General features: G+C 40.1%; 1 protein-coding gene across 2 annotated transcripts in view; it reads left to right on the plus strand.

The window, feature by feature from the left end:
- PDE7B (phosphodiesterase 7B) overlaps positions 1-21717 on the plus strand; it is a 178145-nt gene extending 156428 nt beyond the window's left edge. For both annotated transcript variants that reach the window (XM_026844854.1, XM_026844853.1), the window contains 7 exons: positions 1086-1186; positions 2675-2806; positions 8902-8993; positions 10042-10186; positions 12164-12260; positions 16277-16357; positions 16822-21717. In XM_026844854.1, coding sequence (XP_026700655.1) covers positions 1086-1186; positions 2675-2806; positions 8902-8993; positions 10042-10186; positions 12164-12260; positions 16277-16357; positions 16822-17039 — 866 coding nt within the window. In that variant the 3' untranslated portion in view covers positions 17040-21717. The remainder of the gene's footprint in view (positions 1-1085; positions 1187-2674; positions 2807-8901; positions 8994-10041; positions 10187-12163; positions 12261-16276; positions 16358-16821) is intronic.
- The last annotated feature ends 1484 nt before the right edge of the window (positions 21718-23201 follow it).

The raw sequence follows: 23201 nt of genomic DNA on the forward strand, positions 1-23201 counted from the left end.
TCAGGCTGTCAGGCAGAGTTTCCAAGGCAGGGTGTCTTCTTTAAAACTGCCTAACTGTTGCTTCTGGAAAATATTCCTTCAGTGTGGAGACAGACAAAATCTCCCTGCCTTTTCTAACTCCTGTGGGCAGCCATGAAGTGGATGCTCAGATAATTAGAGCTAGTGGTACTTAGGGTTTAAAGGATTACCCACTGTAACTTCATATGCTTATGGAGCTGGAAGCAAAATGAAGGTTAGGACTTTATTTGGCATTCCCCATGCTGGAGATGAGTGCCATGGGAAATTTGCCTGTTACCTTTCTGTTTGATTAATTTGATAGTGCCTAGGAGAGTGCTTTGGGCAAGTTCACGTGCAGCTTCCAGTGTTCACATGGTGTTGTTCTGAGACCACCTAATGGTGCAGGCACTGCTGCAGGGAACAGAAGCACACAGCTTGATGCTTTTCTGTGCAAGTGAAAGCTGAGAGTTAAAAGGTTGGTGCTCCTGGTCCAGCTGGACCAGTTCCAGCACTGCAAAGTAAAACAAGAGGGGCTGGTGTTTTAAAATGAACACGTACATGTGACTAAAATTATCGCGGAAGATTTTGCTCGGAATACTCCAATGCTATATCTTTTGATTCTGTGCCTGGAAGAAGTAGGAATGCCTTTGACTGTAGTTAGTCACTCAAATAACAAATGATGCCAGGATATCAGGGCCTCACCCCCTGCTGCTGTAAAATAGGTGGTACTGCCTTAATGACATATTACTCCCCTATGACAGCAGCCTAAATAATTACACTCCGTTGTGGATAAATTTGCCTCTCTTCCTTATTTATTTTACTCCTGAATGAGAGCCTTCACTAAGGCAAGAAAGAGTTGATTTATGAACTAGACCCAGTATATCCCCTTGGGCCTCACAAATCCTTTCATGCATTTTTTCTCTAAAGGTATCCCAATAAGAGCACCAGTCTAAGTAAGCTACAGCTATTTGAAGAAACTCCTTAGGCAGCTGACTGTAAAACCTCAAATTGTATTTTAAATCCAGTGCCTATTTGTGCCCATGGCATTCAGAGACAAAAGGACCTTTGTTTTCTGTTTTGGTTCCCAGTTATGGTTCAAGAAGATTACCATAGCCAAAACCCATACCACAACGCTGTCCATGCTGCTGATGTCACACAAGCTATGCACTGCTATCTGAGGGAGCCCAAGGTAATGACAACCTTTCACGCTTATGTTGCTTTCAGCTAATTCTCAAATTTTTTTCCCAGGATTGAAAAAAAAAAACCCAAAAAGCTGTTTTTAGATAGCGGAAGATGATTGCATGCTTGAAGTCAGCAACAAATCAGTAGCAGAGTCAGCAACAGATGAGAGACATTTCAGACAAGCTACTGGAGTCACTTCCCATCATGCAGGCAATGTACCAAAGTGCTGTCGTATGAGCTCAGCTACCATGAGTGTGTGTACCAGCTGCCCATCAGTGGCTGCAATCCTTCCATCAAAGCCAGCAGAAGGCAACGCATGCCTGTGCCTCAGTCACCTCAGGGCATAAGCTCCTCACATCAATAATTCAAAATACTAAGTTGGGCAGTACAACACCAGAAAAGGGGAAAACGGTCCCTTCAACTGGTTCTGTTGTCTGTATTGTCTGCACAAGTGAACAGCAGCTTTTGGGAGCTGCAGCAAGCCCTCACAATGTGAGGGTGTGACATTGCTTGGTGTGTTACTGGAGGGCACTGTAATACTGTAATGCTGAGCCACAGTATAAAAATATAACTAAACCCTTCCTGGCTTGACTTCAGTGAAAGAAAGTTCTGCTAGAATTACCAAATTGATAGACCAGAATATAGTAATGGTGAGGACAGAAGCAGGCCCCAGCTTTCCTGCATTTCCATATCCTTCAAGATCCGCAAGCCCCTTCTGTCAAGAAGTACAGAGGACAGCCAACATCCAGAATCTGTACCATACTGCTCCTCATTTCTCATCTCAGGATGCTTCATTCAGCTTAGAGACCTGTACTCTGCACAGACTCATTGGGCTGGTAATTGCTACCTCACTCTCAGAAATAGAAAATTCTAAGACTTCCTATTTTGTTTTTCCAATTATAACAAAATTTGCTTCTAAATGATAATCTGTGTAGAAGAAAAAAGTCTGGGCAGGTTTTCAAACTTGGATGTTTGAAGTAAAAAGGTGAATTATGTTCTCTAATAAAATACCTATATTTGAACTGAGGTCTCTAACAGCGAAGTTTGAAAGTTCAGAAGTTTATAAACTCTGCTAGAAAAGTGAAGCTTGATGTATTGTTGGTATTACTAAACACTGTGTGAGGCAGAGCTCTGATCATGTACGCTAACATAGGCCAACCTGCTACTATACTTACTTACTTTTTCAAACTGCATCTTTTAGACTATGCTCAAGTATTTGTGTAACAACAATCTTTATATTGCCATGAATGATAGAGTGATAAGAAATACAAACTGTAATAAAATGTAACTATATAATCTGATATCTTTATAGATGTTTGTTCAAGTAACCTTAAAAACACCATTCACAAAATCTATTTCATATTTGACATTTGTGCACAAATGCCTACAAAACTGAGCAATGTCTTGTCAGCTAGTTTGTTTATTTAGCAAAAGAAAAAAAAAAGAAAAGTGGTTACTGTTCATGTTCTTGTTGTGATTATCATGTGTGATTCAGCTTGCCAACTTCCTCACCCCATCGGACATCATGCTCGGACTGCTAGCTGCTGCGGCTCATGATGTGGATCATCCAGGGGTCAACCAACCATTTCTGATCAAAACTAAACACCACCTTGCCAGCCTCTACCAGGTAAAACTGCTCGTGAAGTTGATAGCACATAAAATGGTGTCAAGGAGAGTCTTAAGCAATCTACAGTGAACTTTAATGCCAGAATCTGGCAGCGGGAGGTTGTTGATCAAATCAACCTGCACTTTAGAGACTGGACAGTTTCAGTTAAGCTCCTCACTGGGTGTCTCTTCTTACAGCAAAGCTGATATAAATGAGAAAGAAGGTGGAAATGTCAGATTTTGTGGAGGACATTTAAGCCAAATCAGTTGCCTGGGTTATTTCTGCTGTAGATCATCTGGGGTAAGGAACTGTGGACAGGAGATTTAAAATCATGGTGAGACAATTTGTACTTCATCTTCCTTCAGTGAGCAAGTAAGCAGCAGGCATGTTCTAAATTGGCATTGCATTAAAAGAAACTTTTGCTTCATGTGGCTCTAGTAAAATTAAACACTTAATGAATACTGCAATTTAAAAAAAAAAAAAAAAAAGAAGATAAAGGAAACCAAAGGAAAAGTTGTGGATATTTACACAAACGTGCCTAGAGATATAAATAAAGAACTTAAAAACAGCCACTGTAGGTCACACCACAGGCTGTCTAGACCAGTATCCTGTTTCTAAGAGCAGCCAGTAAAAGATCTCAGAGAGAAACATAAGCCTGGGATAAGTATAGAGCTTTCCTTCACCTGGTATACATCCTCCCAGCTCTGGCAAGCAGTAGAAGACTTCCCTGAAACAAAAATACAGACCCTCTTGTTCAATAACTACCAGTGAACCCATCCTGCCCTTATTTTTGTGGTATATTTGAATATATTTGTAGTTTTGGCCCATGGCAATCACTGTAACTCTGAATTTTATCTACAGCTGTCCTAGGTGTATAATCTTTGCATGCATGTAAACATTATTATTATATATGTACATCTCTATTCTTTACATTATACTTAAATATACGTGCCAGAACAATGCTGTAAAACATTTTGGTTGCGGTAACCATAATTCATAACTAATAAATGGAGATGGTATTGGCTTCTAGCCTTTGGAAGTGTCAGCTTCAGCTTTTGTAATAAGGTGTCAGAAACAGAGTATCCCAAGTAAAAAACTAATCTAAATGAAGACAACTCACTAATAGCTACGTACCTGTCGACACATACTTAGCAAATCAAGATTTTGCTGTGATCTGCTTACTACTTGAAAAGAGATTCTCTCTTGTCCTGCCCTACTCAAGCAGTATTTAGGTTTTCCCATAGAAGTGGACTCTGTAGTAATGCAGCTGTCCTGCCCTGAGGTAAGTGAACAGGCTGCACCGCAGGAGTCCCAGCCAGGGCACGGTGATGCTCAGACACTTAAAACTTTGTGACTGTCCTCGTCACAAGCTGCTGCAGCTTCTTAAGTCATCCCCATATGTGTCTGGTGCATTTTTCTCCAGTCTTTTCTAAATGTCAGGCTAGCTGAGTGGGGAGGGAGAAGAGCCAAGGGACTAAGTCAGGGGACTTTGGGAAGGTCACGTTAAGGATCCTTTGAAGAGGAGGGGGTAGATCCTTTCCACAAAAACCCTGTTCCTGTGAAAAGGTATAAACAACAAGTCCTCAAATTAATAGTGGGAAACAGAGATATATAATTAGGTTGAAAATTCAGGCTAATCTGAAAAGTGTAGCTAAAATAAACTATTAATATCTTGGAGAGGTGGTTTCTGCTCAGCTAACTGGGCTTGAATACAATACAGAAAAATGCAATCTTTCAGCAGCAAATACAGTTTTTAACTATCCTGTTTAGGGACATTTACTGGCAAGTTTGACTTACATTATTTTATCTGAAATTGAACCCAGATTGTTTCCAAAGATTTTAGTAGTGTACAGTATATGGATGCCAATGAAAATAACAATGCTGGAAAAAAAAAAGTTTTGCTGAAAACATTTTTAATCCAAAATTTAGATTCAGTGAATAGTCTTTAAAACCATCAATTACATTCTTCTTAAGATTAGTACTTCACATGTGCTTGAAACTGAAACAAAAAAGTACTTGGGGTTTGGGGGTTTGTTTTTTAAGTAGCAGAGTCACAGAACTGCTGGGACTAATCAGAAAACTGATCAAATGAAAGTAAGTAAGTTTTAACATAGCTGGCAGTCATCTGTCACTGAGGCGGTAATAACTGAGACTAAGGGTTATCTGTTTATGTTATCTGTTTATTCTTGATTATTTGCACATTTAAATTAGAACTTTACAAGGTTTTGCAAAACAAGGTCAGTATTTGACAAAGATGCAGTGACAGCTTCTGAAGTGCATATATGAGGAGAATCATGTCTCAGGAAGATAGGTGTCATCACCTTCAGAACTTTCAGTATCTATTTACAAACTAAATCCATATTTTATGATGCAAGACTTTTTTTTTTTTGTAGTCTATAGGGTAATTTCCACAAGAGGCTATTGCATGTGAGGCACCATAATTTTCCACAAAAATATAAGTGCCTCATTCAAGTCTCCAGCATTACAAAGACAGTTGAGAGTGTAGAAGGTGACACTAGGAATCTGGAGGTCACTTCTCCTGTGAGGAGCACAACGGCATTCCTTGTTATGTGATGCTTCTAACTTTCACTGGACATTAAAATGAAAAATTTTAGTCTTGCTTGATAGTCATTGTTTTAGGTCTCTGTAGTCTTAAAAGTCACAAATAACTCAAATTCTGGTTGATACATTTGACTTACCCAGCATTATTTCTGCTTCTTTTGACTGGAAGTAGCATACAATTCAAGGTTGCTCAGCCAGATAAAATCCTGCCTTGTATTTATCCAAAACTCCACATGAAACCTAATACCAGAAAAAGTAATACTCTTTTTTTTAAAAAAAATATAATTCTGTTTTACTGAGAATTATGTATGAATTTCATGAGAAAACAAATCCATTGATATAAATAAAGGGTTATTTTTTGACTTGAGTAATAGAGAGTTGAGATCTATCTTTTTCTGGCTCTTAAATGAAGGGTAGTAGTTTAGAAGTCTGGAATGATCACATGCAATATCTGTAGCACAAAACACATTTGAGAAATCTATAAAAGAATGCTTTGCAATGTTAATATAGATGTATATAAACTAGAATTAAGACAATATGTTTTGGACATCAGTTATGACAGTTCTACTTTGCAGTCTTCCTTAAAAGCACTATTTGTAATTAAATAACTGAAAATGATACTTTAACATTGTGTAGTTAAATCAGCTGCTCAGTGACTAAGAATAGATAACCAGATTGAAAGAAATTTAGATCCCCTTCCACTCCGAATTAAAATTGAAGTTTTCTTTGCACCTAGTTAAGCAAGTCTTCCTCTCTTCAAGTTATTATTCTTTTCCAAATGCATATGTCAAATGTGGTGGTTTGAATGGCTCAGGGAAGGTCACAGATTGGAGAATTTGTGATAGTCTAAGTAAAAAAAGTATTATTTTTCCTCAGAGTTCTGAAGTCTGTATTATAGCAATCCACTAGTATTAAGTGGTAGGTGTGACAGTCTTCCTATCGTGCAGCCTTTAAAACAAACCTGTGCTACTCAGTTTTTTTTAAAAAAATGAAAAGTTCTGGGAAGCAGAGCTGAGAACCAGTCTACAAACCAGCACACAGACTTTTCTCTGCATGGGTTACCTCCCCACCAGCCTGGGCAATCAGATAGCTCATGGCAATTAGTCTTAATAAGGCAGTAAGTAGAGTGTTCCTAGGTGGAATAGCTGACTCTACTAATTGTTGGCAGCAGCTTCAGGGATTCTGGCTGTTTGCATTTAAAGGAGTCATATGACTTCATGCTCACTTGTTGCTTGTTAACTTGACCTTTCCTTTTCCCTCCTCCAGTACTTTAAGTGTGGGAAGCTAGATGATACAGTAGCTTTGGTTTAACTTCTCCTTATAGCTGCAGGCTACAGAAGTAGGACTACTCTGGGATGGATACATGAGTTTCCTTTTTCCTTGGAGTCACTATTAATTGGATTAAGAAAGTTCTTCACTGCCTGCATGCTCAGCCCTGTTCTGGTTGGCCTTCAGTGTGACCAAAGAGCTGTTGCCTCCATGGAGTGTAATTCCCTGGTTGAAGCAGCTCCTTCCCAGCAAGTAATGCCACCATGCTAGAAGGGAAAGGGAGCACAGACTGGTTGAACCATGGGGGATCTTCCCAGTTGGGATGTTTCAAGGGTGCAGTCAGACCAGGGCTGCAGGAACTGTGCACACAAGCGCTGCATTAAACAAGGGTAAGCCTTCCCAAAAGCCAAAAGTGACAGTCAGGCAGGGTTTGTCTAATTTACTTTAAGGTAGGAAGATGAATTTGGGGTGAGTGCTGGGACCAGGATTCAGATCAGATTAGGGACGTGAAAGAAGAAAGACATTTTTATGTCCTATTAAATTCCCTTATTTTTCTTGGTTAGAGTGCCAGGTTGCAAAAGTCCATCCGGATGTATTTGGACAAAAGGAGAAGAGGGATATTTAAGTTGGCTAATGAACAGAATTGCTGTCAAAAGTAATTTGGATATTGCAGAGCTGATCGTGAGTTCTGAGTTTGTCAGCTCTTCCAAGAAAAAGGACTTAGTCTTTACATGGTTGGAAAGTTTTGGTTTTGGTTTTGGTTTGGTTCATTTTTTCCCCAGTATCTGTGATTTATATTAGGGGAAAACCAAAACAAAACAAAGAAATATCAAAGCAACATCAGCAATTGTGAGAATAGAACGTACTGCAGAAAATATTGTAATAGGAGATCAATCAAATTTGCACTGTCACATTTACACTAATTTTGAGCACAAAATTTCAAGAAAAACATTGATGGGATGATCAAAATGCAGATTGGATCTCGGTTACTGGCAATGTTTAGTCTTGCGACAGTCGTTAGGTATGACAGGATTACAAAAGAGGATGGGGAAGCCTTAAGAAGAAAATACTGTTCAGTCCCTCATGGAGAAGTGGAAGCTGTACATCACATCCATCAGGAAAGGCAGCACCACTACACCTCAAAGCTGTGGGACTGTGCAGAAGGGATACAGAGCTTAACAGTGGCTGGAGAGAGGGATTCTGACTCGTTTCCCAGTTGGCAGTGACAGGGTGGAGTTCTTGCTCTGCTACCTGCCCAGAAAGTTTGGTTCTGTTTGGTTTTTCTTAATCCAGTGATCGTCTACTGCAAAAGCCATAAACTGCCCAAACCAGGGGTCATTAAGTCCCCTGAGAGTGTCCCTATTGCTAGGTGACAGTTGTCTCGTTCACACTGTACATTGTTGTGGATAACAGGACTGTGCCATTCAGTGGAGGGGTGCTTTGCTGGGCTGCTTCTCTGCAGCAAGCAGATGCTTTTATGAATTAGGATTGTGTTAGAGATTTCTGAACAAGTGACCTTTCTGAGGTGTTCTGTGGTAGAAAGTACTCTGTGAACTAAACAAGTGATGACTGACAAATGCATTGTGTGTTAGGATAATAATAGGAAGTCATCAGACATAAGATACCCAGCTTGTTGTAATTCACAGACAACCTAGAAAGCTGGGTTTCTGTTCCCTAGGAATTTTTTCCAACCTAACTTTGGTTCCACTTAGTTGGAAGCAAAGAAACAAAAAGGACTCAAAATTTGTTGCAGACTAAGTTGCTGAAGCCTGCAGATGCTCAGTGATACTGATACTCCTGCTTTCAGTGAGCAGCTGCAGGCATCTTCCAGTTCCTTGGCTCCAAGGGAGATTTGGCAGTTTAGTTTTCTTTTTCTTGCCTGCCTTGCATTCAAACTGTAGAAGCTAACAAGACAACCTGGGATCAGTAGGAGGTAAAAATATGATTTTGCACTCATTCTTAAATTCACTTGTTAATAAATCTGTTAGAATGCAAGCTTACCTCCCACTCAGATGAGATTAGCTCCTCTGTTCACAGCAGGACTCAAAAACTGTAGAACAGGACTCTAGGATTGACCTTAGCTAGGAAACCTAGAAGCACAAGTTCCTTAACTGTAGAAATCCAGACCATTTGCTGAAATCCAGAAGGTTGCTAAAAAGCACACATTTTAGGCTCATGTTACAGCACTTCCAACCAGCTCTAGGCATCATGTGATATGATTAATCTGTGTCTGTACCGCAGATACCTGCCTAATCCTTGAATCTACTCCTTTTATTCCTTCCTAGAACGTTTCAGTGCTAGAAAATCATCACTGGCGATCTACGATAGGCATGCTTCGAGAATCACGGCTCCTCGCCCACCTGCCCAAGGAGGTGACGTAAGTGTCCGCCGGAGCGAATGCATCGCTGAAACTAACCCATTGCTTCCTTCACTCTTTAAAACAACACTGGCAAAGAGGCCCAGGCTTCAGAATAGGCTGATCTTCCTGCTGTCTCTTGGTGGCAGTAGGAAATCATGAGACAGAGTTACACAGCAGAAGTATTTCCTAAGACCTTGCCACTTCAGCAGCAGAGGAATGGGCTGCATCAGCACGAGAAACACTGGGAGTCCCATCAGTAATGGACCTTTTCAGATCCATTGTTCACATTTTTTGTTCTACATAGCACCAACTAAATATGGAAAGATTTAGAGATTAAAAAAGCATGAAATAGAAAAATGGAGTTGGTTGAGTAACATCAAGACAGCTCAGGACTTCCACGCCTGACAGGAGGTGTGGTTCAGCCTTCACCATCTTCTTGGGTGAAGCAAAAAACAGAAGCCCCATGAGTACCTTGGCCATGTTGATGCTAACTTTTTACCTGCTGGTTTTACACACTGTTACTGCCATCAAGGAATGGAGACTGAGACACTGAACAGCCTACAATATTAATCACAGGTGACCTTACCAAGAATATAAACAAGTTACCTGGAAACAATAAACTCCATACCCCTCCAGAAATCCTTCGCATCAGACCAACAACTTCAGTTATACTTTAAAGGACTCCAGTCAAGTCCTTCACAACTTTAACTGCAACTTCAAAGTTGCAGTATTCACCACCCAGCTCTGAGCAACTGAAGTAAGATAGGAGCATTTTTCTAGATGCATCATGCTGTTGTTTTGTTTTTACATTCCTAGCACTTTTCAGAAGCTTTCAGAGCTACCTATGCCAACAAGTGTTTTTCTTCTACATTATCTATTCCTCCTGAACCCATTTAGGCAGCTAGAACAGTTGTACCCTGCAAACCCCAGCAGAGACCAAAGAGATCAGATTGGATCCATAAAGAAAGAGGAAGGTTTATGCTAGCTATGATCCACAGCACGTTGTTTTGAGCTATTAATGTTCAGTGGTTCCATGACTGAAGGGTCTTATTTTCCTCAATTGCAGACAGGACATCGAGCAGCAGTTGGGCTCCCTGATCTTGGCAACAGACATCAACAGGCAGAATGAGTTTTTGATCCGTCTGAAATCTCACCTTGACAATCAGGATTTGAGGCTGGAGGATGCACAAGACAGACATTTTATGCTTCAGGTAACTTTAAAAAATATTTTTCCACTATTTTTTAAATTCATTTTTCAAGTCACAGTATTTCCTAGTATATGTTAGAATAGCATACAGTAGTGTGTCTGGACATCAGCATCTCCTTACCTATCACCATAAACACTTTCCTTCTGCCACCTGGCACGTCACGCAAGCATAATGTGTCTCCAGTATTTTCTTATGTAATTTCCTTGAGTTAAAAAGCTGTGAATGCAACAGGTACAGGAGAGTGTCATAAGGTGAGAGGTGAAGATAAGCTATTAATTAATTTATTTCCAGACCATTGCTGCTCTTGCCAGGTAATGCAAAGGTTATAGTCTCTCTTCTGGCAAACACCACTTCACTGGTGTTATTTTCTGGCGCTATGCAGGAGAGCCCCCTTGTTGTTATTCTTTCCAAGACAGCCTGACATCAGGTGCCCAAGTCGTGTTCCTGGGATGGATGTTCAGAAGCTGCCTCTGCAGAGACAGCTGTTGCCATGGCAGCAGGTGCTTCTGTAGTGGAGCTGCCCAGCTAATAAAGAAACCATGATTTTTTAAAAAAACGAATAGATTGAGACTGGTTCTTCCAGCTAAGCTGCAGTCATTAACAGGCTCTTCAGAATAAACCTCTACTTATTAAAGCATTATTGTGATTAAAGTAGCTGCATATACATGTTTCTCTGGAGAAGTGACGTGAATTTCACTCCTAAATACATAAAGGAGTTTAAATAATTATTGTCATTTACAAAACAAACATCTACACATTATCACTTTTTCGAGGTTACAGGAAAGGTGACAGTTGCAAGGAAAGAAGTGCTGATCTGTTCATTCTTCCCTCTCCAGCAGTGTGGGAGATGTGGTGATCTGCTTGCCTGTCCTCCATCAAGCACAATCTTCTGTCAGATTCCTGCATGGACTATGCAGGCCAGGATGGTGGGCGTAACATTTCTGGACAGATTAGGCAAGAAAGTTGTGCAAATGCTAAAGGCAGAGGGATTACAGATCTCAACTGTGGCAAAAAGTTTCTTATGCACTTTCTTGAAGACAGGAACTAGGGCACAGACATGGTGAGATTTATTTATCTGATGGATTAGTTGTGGAAAAAGAAAAAAAAATCAAGAAAACTTGATTGATCAGGTTAAGTTAAAGAATGTTTCACAGGTCCTTGTAACAGTCACATTAAGGCTAATCAATTTAATACAGAGACTTGGAGACTTCCCTCCTCCAGTTCACAGGTCTGAATTTGTACAGGAAATATTTCTTATGTTTTCCTCCCAGGTGCCAGAATGATTTCTGACCTCTGTCAGGCTAACTGACTGCGTTCAATCTGTGAAGGAACAAGGCACATGACATCTTGTTCCAAGGCAGTAAGACAGACAGACTATTACGTGGTTTACTTTTCTGAAGCAGTTGTTACTTGATTTTAAAAACCTCTTGCCCTCCTGTACTCGTTGCCCTGCAGTACTAGTTAGCTAAGTGAAACCAAGCCAGGGGTAGTCTGGAAAGACCTGTGCTTAGATTTGTAAACAAAACTATGCAGACAGTAAGATGAAGTGTAACTGAAGTGAGATGCAAGGTCACTCACTGAGACCACAGAGAAATGATGCCCAAATATACCAGCTTGGCTCTTCCCTTCCTTGTCATCAGCCATGGATGCTGAGCCAGGCAGTCAGCAGGAGCCAGCCTGAGGCTTTTGTTGGCTTATTCCTTGCAAGGAATATCCAAAACACTTTGCAGCCTTGGAATTTGGCCCTCCTCTTGTTCTCACTATGGTAAAGCAGAGGGCTGAATGAAAGTTTTGTTTGTGGCTTAAATTGTTCTTTCCTCAAAAGGCATATTCGGGTGAGGCTGAGTCTCTAAAAGGTGATCTTAACCCTTCCCAGCGTTTCTGGTGAGGCCTGGGAGTTTCATGTCTGCAGATATATTGCTGAAGCACTGCTAGACATCAAATTCTTTCTTCACCGCTAGTTTTCTTCCTTGCTTTCAGATTGCACTCAAGTGTGCTGACATTTGCAACCCTTGCCGGCTCTGGGATCTGAGCAAACAGTGGAGTGAACGGGTCTGCGAAGAGTTTTACCGGCAAGGTCAGTCCCTTCATGTGTGGCAGTCCTCTTTCACCTCAGCTTTCCAGGCTTTTTGTGTGGCAAGACAGATGTAGCATTCAGCCTACTCAGTTTGCCTTGAAATGTCCCTCAAGAAGGAGCTGTTGAAGAGATGCTATGCCTCTTTTGAAAAGTGGAAGGGATAGAAGAGCAGCAAGTATTTCTCTGCCCTTGCTGCTCCTGTAGCAGCATCAGGCAGAATGGAGAGCTCTGCTGTGACTCAGTGCTTGCATTTGGCTGGAGAGCCCCGGCTGCGTTCTTCTCCGAGGACCCTCCAGTCACTGTTAGCATTTCTGATCTGGAATGGCACCAGGCCTACACTGCACCAAAATCCTACTGCTGTCCACGTGTTTTACTTCACTTTTCACACTCGCTCCAACTACAGCTGCAACGGGAGCCTTACCCTCGCTGTTTCCCAAATATGTGACATTCTTCTGTGCAGCAATGCAGAGAAAGGTTTCAAGCGCAGTTCCCAGCACACTGAGCTCTTCTAACGCTGTTGAAAGGGCCAAAGTAGGCAAGCCAAAGCTCAGCTAGGACCTATTGCAAATGTTTTCAAACCCCTGCAGAGAGCGCAGGCAGGCAGGGGCTTTTTTGAAGCACAGTAATTACACCATTTGGCTCTATCTGCATAGGCAAGGTCACGCTGTGCTACAACACAGGGTGCAGCAGGGTTTAATCACTGCTAAATTCTTTGTTTGGAGCATCCTGAGAGCTGAAGGCAAGCAGCACAAACACTGGAAGAGCACACAGTCAAGTTCACAGTTCATTTAAAAACTCTGCACTACAAATTTAAGCCCCATCCGAGCTCGTACCTGGTAGAGTTAGTCCATAACGAGGACAAGTAGATCAGCAAGTTCATTTTCAGCCAATGTCAGTTTAAGCTGGTGAAATGTCCTTGACTGATGTTTTTGAAGCCACATAAACAACTTGCCAGATGCATGTTTATTTAGTCAGATGTATAGTCAAGGCATAATCTATATCAAGCTCATGAGATGGAGGCCCCCGTTATGCGATACCTCACCTTTATTGAGGGACCATGCTGAGAATGTCAGCACTCTCAACTCTTACAAGACTCAAGATTTATTAATATAACATCTAAAATACACCTCCAAAAGGGGTCACTGGAGCATATGAGACCAGTTAAAAGTCTAACAGGGAGAAAAAGAGCATTTCATGTGGGAGAATATACAGAAACTGCGGTCTGGCTATCACTGGTGACTTTATAATCCTGCTAAGTGACACAGAAAACAGTATTAAATAGCATGTATTTAGATACTATTATCACTTTAAAAAGCTTTCGTAGACCTCTACCCTCTCATGCACGACACTGGGGCTTGAAGGTATTTAACATTCGAAAACCACAGCTCTCATGTTTTGATTTTTAACTATAAATGATGTAGGTAATACTACGATTAGTGCCTTGTTTAATCTTCCTTCTGGAAGGCATACAGAGTTTCAGTGGTTTTTTGTATTAAACATTTTTAATGCCATTTCAGTAGAGACTCAGATCCTGATCTTCCAGTCATTTGGTGCATCTATACTACACCTCTTAGCCAATAAAATATACAACTCAGATATGTTTCAGGGAGCACCTGATGCCTACAGCAGCTCCTAACACAACCCTTTCCTAGAATAATACTTTAACTTGTTCCCAGATGTTTTAAAAGACAATTAGGAACACAGGGCAAGTAATGCAACTTGATTTGTTTATATTAAACTGGAACTGGAAAGACACAAAGTTTTGAGAAAATGGCTGATGTTTAAGCAATATTAATGATCACTTTCTCTGGTGAGGTTTTAAAATTGCTTGGAAGGTTTTCCCCAGCATGAAATTTCTCAGCAACTAATTCATGCAGTTACTTTTATAGCAACTTGAAACATAAAACTACTGACCATTATTTAAGTTCTTACCATGCAAAGGAAAATCTTATTTTTGTCAATTACATGACTTGTCAAAGACAACAAGATGTTGATACAGTTTGAGCAAGACGGGTCAACCATTTTGAACCTAGAATACCTATAGAGGGGATGTCAGCGGAGTTAGACACTTTTTTCAGTCAAAAATTTTTGGAGGGGGTAAAGGAGAAGAAGACGACAGTCAAACTGCACATTTGGAAACATGACAAACTGTTATTTTGTCTTAGTGTTGCTGAATTGTTTCCCTTTGATTGTTTGCGAAACTAAAAATGTTTCCCTCATATTTTCTGAATATCTAATTAAAACTGAAAATCCCCTCACATTTAAGAAGAAATTGCATGCTGCAGAGAGAACAAAGGCAAGACTTAAAAACTCATCATGGTATTTTATATGGGGCTGTAGAACCCGAGTAGCACAATGGCATTTAAATCAAAACTGTCTATTACTAGAGAGAAAAGAGCTTTTAAAAACAGTGAATTTAAAGCAAAATGTTTCTTCATGGGTTGAATACAATATTTTGTCTGATCTAGCAGGCCCATCTTCTAAGCAGGTTTTGCATAACTAGTCCTCACTACATCCTTATTAGTAAAACAAATGGATGAAATCTTACTGTCTGAGGGCAAGTGGCATCACACTTAGTCTCCCTTCCCTCCTCTGCTGTGGACAGGAAAGGTCCTGTACCTCATGCAGGAAGACTGTACTGTGGCATACTGTGGCAGTGTCTCAGAGAAGGCTAACAATCACAAAGGATGAATGTGTTGCATTCACAGAGAGACTGTTTAAAAAAAAAAAAAAAGAACCACCCAAAACGTTTACAGCAATCTTTGCATGGAGTAATTGTTTGTGTGGGGAAATGCAACCTCTCTAGCAGGACAAGTCAAGTGATTGTTGTCTGGATGACAACAGGCGAATGAGACTTTCTGAGCCATTTTTCTGATGAATTCTTAAATCCAGCTGGTGTGTGGACCTCTGCAACAACTCCAGCATACACATGATTATTGCTGATTACCTTCAACTTTATAAAAAACATCTCCTGATTTAGCTATATACAGAATATGGTTATGCATGACAGTTTCTGCATCTGCAGGAATATTTCCTACTGACTCTTTATAAGCATCTTCTCAATGCCGATTTGGTCAATTCTGCAGCAGGAGCAGTCTGAGCTGGCATTTGGAGTAAGCAAATCCCCCAGCCAGGCTGTTCTTCAACAATTTGAAACAGACCCCAGGGCAGGAGCTTCCTGCAGGAATCTGGCTGTCCCAGATTTGCACCTAGAGACCTCCTGCTCCAATTAATCAAATACTCTGCTATGAAGGTGGCTAGGAGTTCATTCAACCACTTGAAGTCTGTCTGCTGTCTGGAGTCAGTCCTGTGCAGATGACTCTCTGGGGACTTCCTGGACCACCCAGGGTATTAGTGATACAAGTTCAATGCAGCAGCACAGCCATAGCCCTCATACCCAGCTACACCACAGTAATAGGACAAACTTTTAATTTCATCCTTTTTCCACATTTATAACTTGAACTCCATAGCTCTTGATACAAGAACACGTTACCCAAGCCCATGGCTCTGGCTCTTACTACTTTGTTAGTGCAGACACAGCTGCGGACAGCCAGGCTCCATCACACTGCCCTTTAACAGCCATTTCCACAAGCACACACAGTAGCAACTCACACTACAGTACTAAAAGAGCAGCATTTCTTCTAAAATTTATATTCTGCAGTTTTCTAGTGGGAAGACATTTGAACAGTGAGTAAATGAATTAGAATGTCTTAAAAATACTTAATGTGAAGCAATCTTATTTTAAAAATTAAGGTCCTCAGAACGTTTAAGTGCTCAGATTTAATGTTCATTCAAAAGTCACCTTCTGAGAGAAATATTTCTTTGTATGGATACTCAGTTTCTCCGATACCATTGTTGTTTGGACTTCTTAGGTATTTATAGACATTTGACATGGTCATCATTGGTGGAAGATTCCAACTGCTCAGATCCACACAGTTGCAGTCACCGTGAGAGTCTGGAGTAGGTAGAAAAGTGGCAGAAAATTATTTTCTCTCCTTTTTTGTTTTTTTTTGCAGGTGACCTGGAACAAAAATTTGAACTGGAGATAAGCCCCCTTTGCAATCAGCAGAAGGATACAATACCAAGCATACAAATCGGTATTAGTTTCATTCTCCTCTCTCCATATTTATCTCAGTATGCACAAGCTCAGAGAGAAACTTCCCCCCCCAAGTTGTTTTAACAATAATAACTGCAGGTACTGTAAGAGTCACATTCAGTGGAAAGACAAAGTAGACATTGGATGGGAAAAAAGGGGCCATTTTAATATCTGTGGAGAAAAATTGCAGCCATGTGATTAAATATTGGTCTGAAATCTCAGAGAAGGATGCCGTCTCTCACAGATTTTACTGTTAGACATACAGATAGAGCCACGTCCTCTCATGTGTGCTGGTCAAAAGCTGTGCATTTCAAAAGGAATTGATGGCTGCTTGAGGGTTTATTGTTATTTCTTGTCAAGTTTTTTGCCGCTTATATGACTATATCCTCTCAAGGCACTCTGTGGGGTAATGCACTCATGGAATGAAGTTGTTCCTCACCTGCTGTCCTTTGCGTGTTTCCCCAGGGTTCATGACGTACATCGTAGAGCCACTCTTTGAGAGGTGGGCCCAGTTTACAGGCGATACCCCCCTATCTGGAAATATGCTAAACCATCTCAGGAGGAACAAGGCCAAGTGGAGGAGTTTGCTCCACAAGCAACACAGCAGTAGTAGGAGCAATGACCACTCAGGTCAAGTGACTGGCAGCCAAGAACAGACTTTAAAGAAGGAAGAGACTCCTTAGTGGCAGCTTTGCACTTTTCCTTATAGCACTGCTATCTCCATCTTGATCACAGCAGCAAACAAAATTCTGGGGAGCCAGGAGCCTGTTGTCAAGACTGTGGAAAGGGAAGAAGTGGCAAAGCAGAAGCTGTAAGTGTCCTCACGAACAAGCCCACAGTTCTGCTGGGTTCCTTTCTGGATCTCCTTCACGTTCCTTTCCCCTCTCTAAATTCTGCATATGCCTGATGCCATTCATCACTCCTGATCATGAACTGCCTGAATGCAGAGTCCCAGTCAGCAGTACTGAAGCTGGGCAGGTTACGGCTGCCATGAAGCAGGCAGGATACTGAGAGAACAGAGGAGATAAAGTCACTCTTGGTTATATATTCATTTACCACGTGTCATACTGTGACATATGTATATAGGCCCAGAGCACCATATGCTTTCCAGGCTGGCAGCTGGGCTGCACATTAAACCACCAGCATCTTCAGCATCCAGAGGACACTAGCTGAGTGAGACAGCGCTCACAGAGGGCAGAGAGAATCTGGTTATTTTAGTAATTAAAACAAAAACCTTTTTAACTTTTGTATTCTGTGCACTAAACAACAGATCTATAAACCTTGGACTGAAGTTACTCTCCATCTACACAACTCCAGTGTAACAAGGCTCATTTTGGTAATCATTTTTATGCCACTTTGGATAAAATACAGGCATCTTCTCATTGCAAGGAACAGTATTCCCTCGCAAGCAGAAGGGAAGGTGCCATACAGTCTAAACCTTTGAAACACGAGCAGATCTATCTTTTGAGTACTGTTTCAAGTAACATGTTTATATTCATATGTGTACATTTTCTGTAAATACAAAGCGCTACTGATTCCCATGCCAAAATACTGGAGTACTGTGGGATTGCTACCTGTAAAAACATTGGCACTGTGAACAGAATACTGTTAGTTTTAATACAGGAGAAAGCATTTGTAAATATGGTATAGAGTTTATTAATATACACCATTGTTTGTTGATGAAAGCCTTAACTTTTAGCATCCTTCATCTTCTGATAGCTGCCAAAACCATACAATCACGATACGATTCTGAACTGCCTTTCCGCTATCCAAGGTGTATCAAAGGTCATTAAGGAATGAAGTCTGGCAGGATAACTTCTTGAAAACTTCAAACACATTCCATATGGGTCAGTGTTGTTAATCCATGGCACCTTGCACATCAATCTAGACAAATGCTTCACAGAGCCTGAAGTTTTTGGTTCAAATAAAAAAAACCAGAACCCACAGCAACACCACATAATTTGACAGTTCAATCTGATAACCATTTATTTAAGAGTGTGAATTTTTATTAAATAGCTTAGTGATCTACAAAGCACGACATTGTAATAGTTCTGGAGTCCAATTGTTTTCTTGAGTGATGTTGCAGTGTAGCTGATTTTTTCCCCACATTCCCTCCTTAGATAGCCAGCATCAAAATGCATTTGTATTTTTCTTTTAATTAAAAAAATACTTCAACTGACTTTTAGATCAGTCTCACTCAATGAAGGAAAAAAACACGTTGTAGTCAGACTATTAAGGAAAATCGTCATAACTATCATAGTAGCTGAGGAATTTTCTATGGTCTTGTGTTTGTGAAAGATACATGGCCTTATCTGTGCCATAAACAACCTCAGTTCAGATAATCTTTATAAAACTTTACTTAAGCTTCCATCATTTCAATGAGATTGTATTCTCAGACACTACTGCATTGCACCAAAGTGATTGTCCCTTCTCCTGTGCCCCCAGAAAAATTAATTGCATTCAGGTAAAATATAGTGGTGTTGTAAACCCCCGGTACATCAAATCTGTATAGCTGTTTTCCAAAAGAACTAGCAGATATGGCCATATAATCATGTTTGGATGTGAATACCTCAGAGAGGCCAACAAAGAAAGAGCTATTTAAGTTGGTGTTTGAGAAAGATAATATTTAGTCATAGCAGTGCAAGGGGAGATATAATAGAGTTTTTTTCAATTACAGAGAATATTGACTTGATTAGACAAAGTGTTCATGCTCATAAGATGACTAATACGTTTAAAGGAAAATAAAAGGCATAAGTTTTAGTAAAGGATGTTTTACTCTACTAATTCATCGGACATGTAGCTTCAGAGAAAGAGACTGAAACCCACTGAAGTAGGAAGGTGGAAATCACCGTGAGAACAAAGCATCCTGAGAATGATGTTTTTCTTCTCTTCTACTGTTTTGTGAACTATAAGCAGTAGAAAATATTCTTCTTCCTCACTCTTCTAAATGGGACTCGCATATTAGGCGTACCATAACGAGCAGAGAAAGAGTTGTTGAAGAATAAAATTATTTCTAACCACAGAACGTAAATGTCTTTTTAACCACCTGATGGTGGGGGGTGGGGAGCATCACCATTTTGCAGCTTTTTAGGTGTGTCTTTCCTTCTCCTGACAGATTTAGGACAATTATGAGGACATTGCCTGAGCAGTGTAATGTGCTCTGTAGAAGCACTTAAGTACATACAAAAGGATATAATTTCCCTTGTTTTGTCTTTTTACTAAGAAATGGGAGCCATTTTCCATTTAGTTCAGAGAAATTTTTTAAGATGTTCTGAAGTTTAGCAAACCCAGTGTCTAGCAGCATAAAAAGCTCTTGACAGATACATTGTTGAGCTGTTTCTGAGGAGCTTTCAGAAAATAGGTCTAACAGGAAAGCTTAGGTACAAATCAAGTTCTGTTACAGCTACAATAAAACCAAGACCTTCTCTGTAATTGAACCTACAGGGTCCTTGACAAGTCTGCTCTTACCAAGTTAAAACTTCCCAACTTTAAAAAGCTGCTCTTTAAAGGAACAGGTTGTGCAGGTTTTTTGGTGTGCTGAACATACTTGCTAGATTTCCCTCACCTTGTCTAATGAAACAATTCTTGAAATAGGTTCAGGGTGGCTCCAGAAATGCTTCCGTACTTGTAAACCAAACTCATTACACAAGTTTGGGTCTGGGCCAGTTTGACTCAGGTGCTCTAGACAAAAGCGTGCTGAAGAGTTGGGCTCTGGCAGCAGATGCCTGCTAGCCAGATTCACTGGGGTCTGTAACACAAAATGCTACCATTTGATTTCCCATGGAAGAAGCCAAATCATACTTGATACAGCCGATCCAACAGCACCAGTGCTCCGTATACGCAGTCGTGCTATATATTTGGTATTCTCTAGTTCAGAGGACATTTCTGTCCTGCGATTTCTCCTCAGGATGCCAACAGAATGCTAGATGCACAAAACAGAAAAATGTCTATGCAGATAACATAAATTTCTGTTTTGTCAGCCCTATTAGCCACTTTACAGAAAGCCCTTATAAATGACTTTTTTTTTCTTATTGAGCCAGTGCTGCTGAAAGATTCTGAAGTTCTAAAACTGAGTTAGCTTTTTCACAGAAGGAAAGAAGCATAATACTAAAAGCAGGAGCTTAAAATGCTTTTATGCCCCACAAATACAATTCGATTAAAATACAGTTTCTTTAAATGCAGATTTTGTACCATCTAAGAGGGAAATTCTGTATAAATAACAACATTAATAAAGCAGTGATAAAATTATGTATATGTATGCATTTTGGTAAGTAAAGATTTAACCTAGGTTTTTAAGGCTCAGCGTTCCAGTCACCAGTCAAAAGGGTGAAAAAGGACTACTGAGAATGTGTACCTTCAAAATACAGAAATGGAGAGGGGTAGCTGAATTTATGGAGACAAAAAATACCAAACACATGATCTGCAGTTATATCTAACCTAATCCACAAGATGGGTCAATTATTTTTGTATAAACTACTTTTTTTCATGACAAAAATCACAAGTGTCCCTGAGTGCTCAGTGAGAGGGCTGCTAACCACAGTAGATGAGATAAGCCCATTTTCACACTGCATAGCTATCTCACCAGCTTTTCCAAGCTGTGGTTGAAATTTCTATTAAAAGTTTCCAGCAAAACAGAGACAGAATGCATACTAGCCCTTCCAAATATACTCTCCTCAGAAAAGAGAAACCCTCAAGCAGTTAAAATTTTATTTTCAGGCACCAGTCAGGGTACCAGCCATAATTTATAGCCTTACATTTTAAATCACTCATCCAAGTTGTCCATAAAGTATTCCCATTCTCCTCCCGACACCACCACCCCCCACTCACGGCCCACAGAAATAATACTTTAATTTTAATTAAAATCCTGCAAATTCAAAACCACCCCAAACCACAAATAAAACCAAACCCCAAGGCAAGCTTCATGCTATGAATATGTATCAAAATTACTTTGATTGGTGCAAATTATTATTTTGTTATTTGTTTCTATAATCCATCCAATATTTTAGGTACATAAACTTTTAAGTGCAGAGCATAAGTTTAACTTGGATGTAAAATATATTCTGCTTATCTTTGAAGTCAAGATTGTATATGTCATGTTTATTGTAAAGCATTTTATATATACATATTCACATATCTTATACAACTCTATGGGCCAAACACTGGTCCCACCAGCTTCACTGGGACCAAGAATCAGCCCCCATATGTGCGTATATATGCCATATGCATCATTCTGAAAGGAAGCACTAGATTGTGTGAAAATGCTGTGACTGCTATGCAGTGATGCCAAGAGACTTAACTGTATCTTTTTTAACATACTGCTGTAAGTATTCATCATGTCAAAGAATGACAACTAATAAAAAAACAACAACAAAAAAAAAAAAGTGTCCGAAGTTCATTGGTGGAAGCAGTTGATTGAAAGCATCTCCTTAGTTTGCAGAAGACATTCTGGTTTAACAAGGTAACAAAAGCTCTGCTGCTTCCATTTTCCCACTGCCTCTCCTTCCTACCAGCAGAATAAACACTTTCCTAGTGCACTGTTTCTAAGAGCTTTTCTCTAAGTTTACCCTTAGCCTTGCTGTAGGAATTTAAATGGAACTATCAGCAAGTAAACTATTTCCATATATTTCTCCTAAGCATATAACAGAAAGATTTTCAAACCCCAGAGAAGATGTTTCCCTGTTTAAGTATTTAAAGAAGACAGAGTTTTACTATTGTTTCAGTTCCAGTAACTAGTTGTCCAATATCACGGGTCAGTTTTAGCCTTCTTTTTCTCATTTCCCAGTTGCAGATATGTTGTATATATGTGCAACATGACAGAGGCCTGTGAAGTTTAATTGAAAATATGAGAAGTATTGACATTCTACGCTGGTTAAGTATTTCTAAGTGAGAAGTGTCATCGCTGATGAATGTTTGTCACTGCAGGGACTCTTCTTGACTTCGATACATTTCTAAAGCCAGAATTTATTTGTATCACAAAGTCTTCATCTTCAGTAACAACACTTTAAACATAGTTTGCGCAGTGCAAATGCTACAACTCAACAGAGGAGCTGGAAATATATTTGATTTGTGTTACTTAACCAACATTTTAAATTTATTTTCTTAAAAACCACCTTCAGAATCATAATAAAAAGTGTTTTCCTGTGTCCCCTGTATGCAAGCTCAATTGCAGAATGAATTCTAGAATGAAATCCCTTAGAGATCTGTCCTATATATGGGATGGAGTTGTGATGGTTTTGCCAGGAGAAGTTTTACACAACATTGGAAAACCACTCACAATTTTCCACAACAGATTCAGCAGTGTTCTTTTCAAGTACAGCTAAGTCAATACATCTTCCTCTCTACACAGGCATTGTCTGTATAGATGCTGATGTTTCATGGTTCAAAACAAATAATGCAGACTAACAAGCTGGAATTAATCATTGAACAGCAAAAGAAAAAATAATAATACAGCAATTTCTTTGTCCTGGCCAAAGACTTAACTGTGGTTTAAAGCTTGGATGGAGAATCTTTGACATATAACTATTCATTAAGAAGCAATACAATATGCATGTGACAAACAATTATTTAGGTGACAGAGACTCCTTTTACCTAAAGGTGAGGAAGGCAGGGTCTCTCCAATGTCCAACACAGTCCAATCCTCTGAGCTAACGTGGGTGTAGTTCCAAAATACACTCATTTTAGCAACAAGGCAGGCTTATCATAGAATGGTTTAGGTTGGAAGGGACCTTAAAGATCATCTAGTTCCAGCCCCGCTGCCATGGGCAGGGACACCTTTCACCAGACCAGCTTGCTCAAAGCCCCGAACAACCTGGCCTGGAACACTGCCAGGGAGGGGGCAGCCACAG

This window comes from Athene cunicularia, assembly GCF_003259725.1.
Source record: "Athene cunicularia isolate RWA chromosome 3 unlocalized genomic scaffold, athCun1 chr3_part1, whole genome shotgun sequence".
Classification (NCBI taxonomy): Eukaryota; Metazoa; Chordata; class Aves; order Strigiformes; family Strigidae; genus Athene; species Athene cunicularia.